General features: G+C 41.2%; 1 protein-coding gene across 1 annotated transcript in view; it reads left to right on the top strand.

The window, feature by feature from the left end:
- The first annotated feature begins 4,199 nt into the window (after window positions 1-4,199).
- Window positions 4,200-12,054, top strand: part of LOC116309410 (protein arginine N-methyltransferase 8-B) — a 28,447-nt gene continuing 20,592 nt past the window's right edge. The window contains exons 1-3 of the mRNA XM_039615586.1: window positions 4,200-4,421; window positions 8,011-8,256; window positions 9,365-9,520. Coding sequence (XP_039471520.1) covers window positions 4,353-4,421; window positions 8,011-8,256; window positions 9,365-9,520 — 471 coding nt within the window. The 5' untranslated portion in view covers window positions 4,200-4,352. The remainder of the gene's footprint in view (window positions 4,422-8,010; window positions 8,257-9,364; window positions 9,521-12,054) is intronic.

The following is a 12,054-nucleotide window of genomic DNA, read 5'->3' as shown; positions in this document are numbered from 1 at the left end:
TCTTATGTAAAAGCACAACACCTGTTGTTGTGCCATTTTCACGTTTTAACAAAAACAAAACAAAACAAAAATTATTTGAGCACACGGGAAACGAGTGAAATCACCGCCAATGTAAAAAGGAAAGCTTTGAAATATCTCAGGAAAACCAGGAGAGAGAACACGTAAGAAATATGAGAAAGGCTAGCTCGTTGGAAGGCAACTATGGTGAAATGAGAGATAGCTCAAGACTTTTGCACATTACTGTATAAGCAGATGTTAACAGAAACCCTCGTGTATTAGAAAATACCCTGTTCAACAGTTAGTTAGCATTCAGTGAGTTGTTTAAATCCCAAATCAAATGAAATCAGCTTCATACAGGAAGAAAGTCAAGGTAGAATAAACATAACTGGTTTACATATAAAGTACCACTGTGCAATAGTGACAGAGCAGTTGATAAAAGAAGGAAATGGCATCTCCCCTCAGCAGATGACATTAGAAAAGGCTTCGAACAAATATCTCAGAACTTCAAACGAACAATGTTGAGAATCGGAGCTGAAGAAAATCCTCCAAAGAGCTGCTGTGAGTGAAATGTAACACTCTCTTCACTGCAACAGTTTAAGAAATATTTTGACAGGCTTGTAGTAGGATACGGTTGGCGCTGCAAAATCGGTCATAAAGAAATAGTGTTTTACAAAATATCACTAAATAAAATGAAGCTTTTCTTGCATTGGAGCTGCTGCAGTAAGCTGTGAGTGTAAACTGTGACTAAAGATCTGACTGGCCTTTCTTACTCACGCTGTAAGAGAAATACAGTGTGACATTAACCAGCAGATCAGCTGACAGCAATACAACATTGTACAAGTGGATGCTCGTCGTCCTGCAAAGTAGCGTCAAAAGGCCGTGTTTAAGTCGTGATAACAATGTTTCCTTTATCATAGAAAAAAATAAAGGGTCTGACTGCCAGGATAGATATGCATGAAAGCACAAGGAGCACACTCCTCCATCGTTACATGGGTGAAAACTTTATTTACTGCAAACATCAACATGTGGGATGCCTGTCATCCATCTCAGTTGGTGAAGGGAGGTTTACAAACATTGCATGGACACTATAGCGTGTTTTCATAAAACATGAATAGTAGATATTCAGGCAGCAAGTCAGACACGTGACTGAAATGCTAAACACGTTAAATCTGACATGAAATGAAGACATTAACCATTGTATTTCAACCATTTATGAAAATCATACCAACCTATGCTTTTATTCTTTGTGTTTATCAAAACTCCACATCTTATCACTTTAGTCCAGTCAAATTTAATGTCATCATCAAGGCTACAAATCAAACTTTGTATCACAGGGAAATGGGAAATGAGAAAAGCATTTCATGGACGAATGTGAAACAAACAAGCGCGAGGAAATCTGTCTGTACTCCTTTTGTCTATCAAAGCCTCTGCTCCAATCTATTACTGGCACAATACTTCTGATCATTTTATAATCAGCCCCTCAGTTTATATTCAAATTTTTATTTGTTGACCAATAAGAAATACAGAAACACTAAACACTGGCATGGAAGTCAAAATCAAACGAAGTGAGATGATTGTAAATGAAGTACACTTTTAATATGTATTAAATCTGACCTGCTGTGAACTGAATACATGCTTTAAAGGCTGCCAAACCTGAATTATAAACACAAAAGTACATGAATGAGCAATATCTAACACGTCCTATATCTTTCATTCAAGTTAATTAAGCCATTTGCTGCTTCTGTTACTTCTGCGTGTTTGTAATTACAATTCAGCAATTTCATGTTCAAATACAAGAGGTGCTACTGCCTAATTAAGTTTCATGAGGCTGCAGTACCCCATCTAAATAATGTCTACAGTAGCTTCTTAAACATACACTCACACTTAGTGAGAGGAAGCTGTAACACACTGCCTTACATTATAAGAGAGGATGAGCAATTACTCTAACTCCAGACAGCGGGCTATTACCATTGATCTGAGCATTCCTCTTTTATCAGAAGAAAAAAAGTGAGCATATTTTCAGCAGCAATCAACCACGTGATGACAGCGAAACAGAAGATATACATCAGTGGGAGGCTGATGAAGTCCGGTTGCTTTCTTCTCAAGCACTAGAGACTAGCATGACCTGGATGACTGAGAGGCTACACGCACATCAGAGAGAGGGAAAATGAGGTAATTGAAGTGATTTCAGTGCATCTCAAATTCAGATCCTGTGAGAGTGGAGAGGAGCCACGACCCAGTAAGAAAGCCAAGTCATCCACTGCCATTGTGAGAAATGGTACAGCGTATTAGAGTGAGAGTAATTACACTGAGATCAAAGAACATCTTAGCAGTGATCTGCCTGACTGCATGGTCAATTGTCTACGTGGTGAATTACTCATGTTGGCACCCTGGTAAGAGCCAGAATTTATAGGTTTATCAAGTCCTCGAACTATGTCAGTCTGGATCCTGGCTGGTCAGTCCAACACCGAAATATCTCAAAAACTGTTACATAGTCATGAAATTTAGCACATGCACCAATTTTTGCAGAGATTTGATGGATTATTCTTCATTTGACCTTTTTACTGAACACTAGATCAAAATTTGAGCTTGTCCACTATTCTGTGTTATAACCTGAGCCCTTTCAGGCTCAGCTGCCTTCACACTTTCAGGATACTGACATAGAAAACTAACAGACTGACAACAAATTTTGTAGTAGTTATTACACTTATTTGCTCTTTCAGCTTTTGGTTGTAGACAGAGAACAGTGTTAGGATTTGTCTAGCCACGGGCCATCCTGACCAATTCTAGCAATTGATCACTTCTGACCATCTTCAGGATGGTTATTAAAATGTTGAATATGGCCATATTTCCATTACCATGTGATGTGAGCAGTAAAGGAATTTCAACAAAGCTGATTCTTATGATAGTTCAAGAAAAACAAAAGGAAACTGTAATTTAGTTGGATTTTTTTTTTTTATTGTTTGCAACCATATACACCTGCTAAACATCATCTTGGGAAAGCTACCCGTGCCTTAAATACAGTTGTCTTTTGTGTATCTTCTAAATAAATCTGTGACGTGTTAGCACACATTGTGGGCAGAAAATGCTCAGCTTTCTGTATCGGTGTCTGCCTGCTTACTGCGTGGTGAGTGTCTGCCTTCCCTCCCTCTTGAATAATGTAACAAGTGGCCAGTGGTGTGGGTGGTAGGGGGGATGGCCTCTCCTCAAAATAGACTCTAGAGCAAAAGCAGAAGACTTCAGAGGCGATATACAGTAGCATATGCCTGCATTATTAAATTGCTCTGAAGGCACTGGGTTTATGTTGTTATTACATCAAAAAATGCTGCCGCAAGAATTAAAGGTGTTGAAGGTGTAAGGACAAGTTATAACTATAACACTCCAGTCATCATTTTTGGTAAAGGTCAGATTTAGATGAAAAGGAAAATATGTATTGTACTATATGTGTATAGTGATGTGTGTTTATGGTTTGTTTTCTTTCCTGGTTCATCTCAGAAGTGAGCAGGAAAGATGAAGCACGTAATAGATGTGCAAACAGCAGCCAGCTCTGAAATTACGCCTCTGGCCAGTGAGACAGGAGTGGTCACTTCCTCGCACTCTGTGTGTGCGTGCGCGCGCGTGTGTGCGCAAATCAAGCACAGGGTGTCCTCGCTCTGCACGGAGAGCTGGTAAACTCCAACTTTGTCTGGGCTGGCGGCGTTCGGCACTTTGTGCAGATGGGGAACGATTTACCTGGAGCATAGACTTTGATTCTGGGGGAGCTCTGTTACATTAAAGATGACAGCATGAGTGGTGCCATGTGCTTGTAAGAAATCCCCCTGCACGTTTTAAGAGTCATCACATTTCTGTGCATGCACTCGGCGGCAAATCTTTCCACTCTGCGAGGTAGCGGCGGCTGCGGTTCTATTTTTAGAAACAATGTTGCGGCAGGAGAATCAATCAAACTGGCGCTAAATCTTTGCATTCATGACAATCTTCTGCTGTTAGTGATGCAGTCTTAATGCATTCCTGCCTGCGCTTGCAGCGTTATAGGACAGGATGGTGCATTTTTATCTCAGCTGATGCCAAATTCCAAATGATGCCTTTCCCTCTAACGCTCTCCAGGAACGCACACCGGTGGACTGCAAACTTTTATACCATGGAATCCAACGCACTCTGTGGCGAGAGTGGCTGCAATGCTTTTGGGACCTCATGTAGTTTTGGGTTTTTTAGCAGTACTGGAATTTCTAAAGAACTGCACAATTTGGGATGTAAATGAGAATTCTCTGATGTCAAAGGACTGAAGGGACTGATAATCGCCAAGCACACGTTTTTTCTCTTTTACTTCTGAGTGCACATTTTTGCTGGCCCTTATGGGAATTAAGCACTCGTCCCGCTGCATGCTCCTCAGGAGAAAAATGGCGGAGTCTGAGAACACTGAGGTAAGTGTTAGAGACAGCTTTAATATTCCTGACAAAAATCAGAGTCCAGTTTTTTGGAATCTATCGGCGTCCTAGATGCGTCTTGCAGTAGCCTGCGTGTTCCACCTTTAGTAGAAGTTGCATGTCGGACAAATTACAGGATGCCGACTGTCCAGAGAGTGAGACTGACCGGACTGGTAGTCTCCCTCTTTGCAAGGATGTTTACCCTCTCGATGAAACAGTCAGTCTGTGCAGAGCAGGGCAGTTCAAATTAGTATTCCCAACCTCAAATGCACTTGGAAAAGTCTCGTTTTTTGTAGCTGCTAAAATTAGGATGCCGTACGATGATCAGGGTAAGGAGCAGGATCGACTCATCCATTCTGCTTCCCAGACGTTTCCCGGCAAGAGTCTATGAGATGAAGTCTGAAAAAAATTATATAAATGTATTTGAAGCTCTGGGTGTTACGTGTAAAGGAATATGCTGTGAGCTGCGTGAGATATAACGGGACAGTGTGTTGCTGCTTCACTCTGCACGCGATGGGAATTAGAGCTGTCCAAGGTACTGCAGCACCTTGCAGAGGAAAAAGGGAATGCTCAGACTTCTAGTGTGAAGCAGTTCTGCAGAAAGTAGAGTAGGTTGCTGAAGATGTCACGTCTCAGCCACTTGAACTAAATCTCCCACCCCTCACTCTAACTCTAATTGACACTCATTGACAATTTAAAGGTCGATACAGGAGGGATGCTGATTGTAATACTCAGCAGATTCAAACACCCTGCGAGGTGTGCGTCACTCCCCGTGATGCTCTGTTGTAATTATTAATCAGAAAAAAGTTAATTCTAAGCAAGTTCATGAAAGAAGCCCTGCACTCACTCATTACATTTGATCAACAATCTGACCTCTGAGGGCAGATGGTAGGAAATACTTCATAATAATATCCCTTCCACTGATGCTGTCTCCTGTTTGGGAATCAGATATCCCAAAGTGGCATAATGGCAGAAGACCAAAGGTATGCTCTTTCCTGTTAGCGCACTTTTTCAGTGAAATGTCTTCACCAATATGAAAAGCCCTTATTACAGCTGACTACCATACAGCAACTACAATTAGTGTCATTTTAGTGCATTTATTAGAATAAATAATAGTTCGTCACCATTTTCCATTATCCTAACTGACTAGAAGCAACAGCATAAACTCACATGCTAAACTTCAGCATTCACACAGGTACAAAGTGGCTGTGGGTGTTCTCTCATGTGTAAGTGTGTGTCCTTCTCGAATAACAGGTCTCCCCTCAGTGTAGAGATGAGGATCCAGTCTGAAATAGAGCCCTGAATGTGTTTATTTGTTTTGAAGGTCAGAGGCAAGGATGTGCTTCACCAGGAGATCTCGGTTACACTCACTGCAGCTGCTCTCCTCCGACCGTACCCCTAACTTCACGTTAATCTGTCCCACAATGACTTTCCCCCCCTGCATTGCACAGATTCTGTGTTAAACTTGGCAGTCTTAATCGCCTCTTCTGCGACTCTGTCTTATAATTATTGACTTGCTCAGTGTTTGCTTGGTGCCAGCTGTTTATCAGCTCTTTTTCTTTTTTTCACTGTTGCTAGTATTTTTTTTTTAACAAAGTCTCAAGATTTAAATTCCAGTCTTCACATCTGTTACGGTGTGCAGCTCTGAGCTGACCATAGCGTAACTTTAGGCCACTGGTCGCCTTGGTGATCCAGATGAGTAACGTGTGAGAAAATGAATCCTTCACGCAGTATGGTAATGCTCTGCAGTGAACTAGAGTGTCTCCTCTTCAGATCAACATCAGAGCTGAGAGGATTAAGTATTAAGTTTAACAGTTGGTCTCTCCTCATTAAGAATGTGGTCTTGTATGTTATCAACATCCCAAACCCCATGAACCTCACTAAGCAGAGACAGTAATGACTTTCAATGCTAATCTTGTGCTGCAGAGAAAGTGCTACTCACGTTTTCTTTTTTAATGTAATAATAATAATATTAATAAATAATAATAATATCCATAGTCTTGATTCTCTTAACAAAATATTTAAGATGTTTCACATTATTTAAACTCTTACATTTTGAATGTTAATCTCTTATAATTGGCCAAGTATAGCTCATGGGATCATCTTTTCTTCCTTTTTTTTGTGTGTGGTGACAAAAATAATCAGAAGGTTACCAGTTTTAATGGAAATCACCCAGACTACATCTCCCTAAAAGGCATACAGTAGCTGATCTGACATTTCATTGAAAACTTCAAAAGCTTAATGGGAAAACTACAGAAGAACTTAATCAGTCAGTGGAATTTGAATAAATAACAGCGCTGTTGTACTCAAAGTCATGAAGTTAGCATTACCTCATTAGTGAAAACCTGACATTTGACTGTATCATATCAGCTTTTCTTTGAATTTGTGATTCAAGATCCATTCTTTACTTTATTTTCATGGTAACTACATTCCATTGTGTGCCATTTAAGCCCAGCGGGAAAAAGGTGCAGGAGACATAAATACTGTATGATGGCCATTTTAAAAAGAGAAGAGAGAAAAGGGGACCGAAGAATCAGTTCTTTCAAACAAGGAAAAGCCAGTGCGGCAGATAGAAATCCCATTTTCGCACTGTGCTTTCACTGTAAAGAAGAATAGAATAATTCATCTGCCAGGGAGGTTATCCACCTCATTAAGTCGTATAGATGTTTAAGATGTATGTCACTCCTAGAAAAATAAATTAAAGGACTGATGACAAGCTGGGCTCATTGGTTTATTTAAAAAAAATACTTGAAACAGTTATGGGAAACTCTGTGAATAACCTTCAGTAACCTTGTGTAAATACAGATGGGCTTCATACAAGATCATTCTGTTGTAATCTTAATACTTAATCTGAACATGACATCAAAAATATATTTCCCAAAATCAAATGTGCAGGATATAGAAGCATAAGTAAAACATAATTTAAAGAAGATCTGTTAGAAGATCCGACTGAATGAATGCAAAATGAATGAGGCAATAACAGTGGCAAAAAACACTCATAAAATATTTCTAATATTATGTAGAAACTGAATGAGAAAATGTCTTGCTGTCTTTTACTATCCTTTCCTTCTTTGTTTCTTATCACTGTTGTCTGAAAATGCCTCCTATTTTTGGCGACGTTACCAAACAGTTTTATCATTTATTTTTAGACGCCCATGTTGGAATGAGAATAAACACCAGAATGGCTCATTGGCTCAATACTGAGATGTGAAGTTTCTGTTTCTCCATGCACATCGTGGTTAGACCTTCCCTGCAGGCGTTATAGGTGATAATCCGGGCATTACGGGTGTACCTTCTGTGCTGAGCAGAGCTTTCTTGCCATCTCTGGCTTTTGTTGACTCCATGTCAGTGATCAGCATATCCTCCAGACTCACAGGGCTCTCTGCACTTTGTGAACTCAGGAGACGACTGCTGGGAACATGAGCTAAGAGTGCAGGAACAAAATGTAAAGGAGAAAGCTTACATGTAAAATCCCTGTTTATGAATGCAAACCACAACCTTATTGCAGCCTATACTTATTTTGTTTCTCACGCCTTAGGCCTCGGCACTGAAGAGGTGTTTTTCTTCTTTATCTATGTTTTCCTAGCAACCACAGTCGCAACCAGAGCCGATCCGCATAATTCCATCACAGTCGGCACAGCCAACCGCGTTACCCAAGCCTGTGCCTTCTATCCAGCATGCGCCTCGGCCTCCTCTTCCACCGCACACGCCCCACGCCGCCAGCCTCCCTAGCTGTCCAGGGAGGGGTAAGATGGCCAAGTTTCTCAACCCAGAGGAGATGACCTCGCGAGACTACTACTTTGACTCGTATGCCCACTTTGGCATTCATGAGGTACGCCTGTATTTCTGTATTGTCATTGCAGTATGGATCAAAATCACATATGTGAATCAGTCAGCTTTATGGATCACTAAGGCATTTTTTTAATAAATAGAGAATTTTAATTTCCAATATTGCTGCTACATATTTCACAGAACCAGAGCATGCAATGCCCTTGTGTACTTGCAATTAATTTAAAAAAATTATTAGACTATGCATCATCCTTGTCTTAATCATTTCATATGCTCTTCTCGCTTTTTCTCTTTTAGAAACGTTCTTGCCTCAATTTGCCCGTGTGTGTGCAGGATAGTTTAACGATGATTGTGTGTGACTTTTTTTTTCTTCAAGTGAACCTCTCTGCCCTGTAAACCGAGAGCTTTATGTCATAGATGGTTTAGGTCATGGCAGGGGCTACAATCAGCCAATCCCTTCAAAGGACATAAAATCCTAACGTTCCCTGACAGAAATGTTTCCCTGGAAAGCTCAGGTTATGGCAGGTGCCCCACAAAGCTCTATGTACAGTTGTTAATTGATGTAGGATGGTGATGAACTGCCTGGAGCAGTTTTAAATCTTGTGAAACTTTTGAAAACTTTGAGGTACAGAGAGCCATTTTTTAACACATTAAAATTGTGTATTGTGTATGCCTATTTGTCCACATGGTTTCCTCAGAGTTCACAGAGTTCATCTGCATTTTAGAGAGCAGGTGCAGGAAGCATTGGCGGCTGTATAAAAAGAGCATGTTGCGTGCGTGACCTGTGGGATGTTTTTTTTATGTATTTGTGGAATGTAGGTCAGGTGTATTTTAGTCATTTCTGAATATTCTTTGCACTCACACATGCACGCACACTGTGAAAGAGGTACAGATAGAAAAGAGATGCAGACAGGCTGAGCCTGCGAGCTCACAGGGCTTATTCAGAAACACCAACAATGGATTTGAATGTAGAACCACAGGGCTGAGAGGGAATAGAGTAAGATTAGGTGAAGGCTGTGTGTTTATTATCGGAGCTATTCAGACCACTGACGTCCAGCCAATGTTTTTAATTTCACACAACAAACTGTCACTTTCTGCAGGGGTTCCTGTTCCCAGGACCTTTCTTATATTTTTCTCACATTATAAACCAGGAAATGTTGAAGGATGAAGTGAGGACACTCACCTACAGGAACTCCATGTACCACAACAAGCACATCTTCAAGGACAAAATAGTGCTGGATGTTGGAAGCGGGACTGGGATCCTTTCCATGTTTGCAGCCAAAGCAGGGGCAAAGCATGTATATGGGGTAAGATGTGTTTCCCTTCAGTAAACTGCAAACATGTGGACTTATTAAGATCTGATCTCAATGCAGCCCAAGCCTCACAAGGTCCTTATATTGTCAGCATGTAGTGCATATGTAGGTCTGCTGCTGTGTAGGTTAGAACATACAGTACATTTTAAACGATCTAATCTTGGGTAATATTTCTTTTGACATGCAGGTGATAAAACCGTGTGACCTCTCAGGCAGGTTGACCAGCTAAGCCACAGAGATTTGAAAGCTATTAGTGTTATTGAGCACTGGAGCAGAAGTAATTGCAAGTCAGAGCATGTCTGAGAATGCCTGCCGCACACACACACACACACACACACACACACACACACACACTTCTAGCTTGGGATAACCATGTGGAACTTATTTTTGCATGGTGGCTCGAGACGAAGTGCTTCAGGGAAGGAATGATTAACTTGGAATTGCCAAGAGACTTGTTCTGAGCCACTGAATGACATTATGTGTTTATGTGTGTGACTATGCCTTGTGTCATGTGTTTGCTTGCCTTTCCTATCCTGCTGCCTCAATCAGTTTTTGTCTCCCTCTCTCTAGCATCCTGTTTTAGTACTTTAGTTGATTTGATTCAGAGTTTTGTTACTGCAGTCCATCTGGGAGGGTTTTATCCACATAAATGGGGACAGAGTTTCAGGATTTACTTATCATACCTAAGTTTGATGTGAGGGCCTGGGCTCATGAGCTGGACGAATATACCCCCGATCATTCCCTATCAATAAGAACAGTACATGACAATGTATGCGTGTTTAGTGTAGTCCTTCAACAATTCCAAGTAGGAAAAAGACACTTAGGTAACATGTCCAACCTACGCATGACCTGTGCACCACAAAATCATAAAGGGCCAAGTCAAACTAGACCTGCACTAATCTATTAGCACACTATTCACTCCGTTTTGAATTCCCTGCCTGCTGCCAGCTGGATTCCTCCGTTCTTTTGGCTGCTGTCCTCAGTTAGCAGAGGAGGGTCGTATTCTGGATCATTCTTTTTCATATACTTCAGTTCCTCAAGCTCACTTTTATGTGTGATAAATCTACTAATAGGTAACACTGAATGAGCAGCGAGATGCCCTTTGTCACAGACTCTGTTCACAACTTTTATGTACAGACTTTCCCAGAGGTGGAGGGTGTCCAGTTCAGTGGTCTCAGGATCACATGCTTTTGCAGATAACAAAGTACTGGTAGCTTCACTGAGTGGTGTCCCATTGAAGACTTTGGCTTTGGCACCATCAAGCCTGAGGCTGTGCTTCAAAGTTAGAAAAGACAGGATTGTCCACTTTAGGTCAGGGATGAGATTCTATCTCAAATTTAGAGTTTAGGAGAATCTCTGGGTTTTGTTCTCAAATGAGAGTAGAGTAGCGCTATAAGAATCAGTCCATTTACCATCCATGCTTGTGTCCGAGCTGCCGACAGGGTGCAAACGTAGCCGTGCCATTCCAGGGTTTGGTTTTAGCATGTAGGGTCTAGCCAGCACCCTTACTGGAGACCGGGAGGTGTCCCGCTCCAAAAGGTGTGTAGTCTTACCACTACACTATCCAGCTGGATGCCTCCTAGACTGCAAGTAAGTGAAATAGTCAATGTGGGAGAAGGTATGGCTCTCTGTTGGCTTGGCTATACGTCTGGGTAGCTTTGTTTAGAGCACTGTCTCTGTGACCTGGATAAACTGTAGAAAATAGATGAATGACACATGAAAAGCCAGGTACTGTTTTTTTTAGAGAAAAACCATAAATTGTTAAAACAAAATTGGTTAAGCTCAGTGTAGCTGTTTTGATCATTCCAGGAGTATTTCTAATGTCTTTATGTTAGAATGATGCAGAGTTTAGTTTCTGCCCAGTAATCAATGCTTAAGGTTGCTAATAAAAAATAAAGAAACTATGCGGAAGTCACAGGTTAATAGCTCAGATAGAGGACAAAAAATACAGTGATAACTGGGCAAAGTTAGAAACTTCTACTTGCTGTGTCTCCAGAGTAAAATACCAGTAGGAGCCTGCAGGGATGTCTACGGTGACAGTGACACTTTCTGACACCAGTGAGAGGTGCGACAGGCAACCTGTGAGGGGGTGCCTCTGTCAATACACCCTGAGGCTTCAGTGCGCTCCTACTGGATCGTGACTATGACGACACGTGGCTAATAGCTGACTTTTATGACTTTGACTCAGAAAGAGATGAGGAAGATTGCCAATTACATCCTGTTATTACACATGAATAGCACAACACAGTTACATGCATCTCTGCAAGTGCACAAACATGTTCACACCTGATGCAACATTAGCCATTGCTGGTTATTTATGGAACTGGTACAGTCTATTTAATGGGCACCAGAGGCAGCAGAAGCCTCCTTCCTCTTTCTCTGCTAATAAGCAGCAGAAAACAAGGCTGCTCCGGGGAGTCAGTGCTAATGTGAAGTCCCTACAGCCTATATGCCTGCGGGAAAACCAAAAAGTTTACGTTCTGTATTTGAGTTACACTGCAGTATAATAAGCAGAGATTGGAGCATTG

This window comes from Oreochromis aureus, linkage group 7, assembly GCF_013358895.1.
Source record: "Oreochromis aureus strain Israel breed Guangdong linkage group 7, ZZ_aureus, whole genome shotgun sequence".
NCBI lineage: Eukaryota > Metazoa > Chordata > Actinopteri > Cichliformes > Cichlidae > Oreochromis > Oreochromis aureus.
Note: the sequence above shows the minus strand (reverse complement) of the source record. Positions and strands in the feature narration are given on the sequence as shown.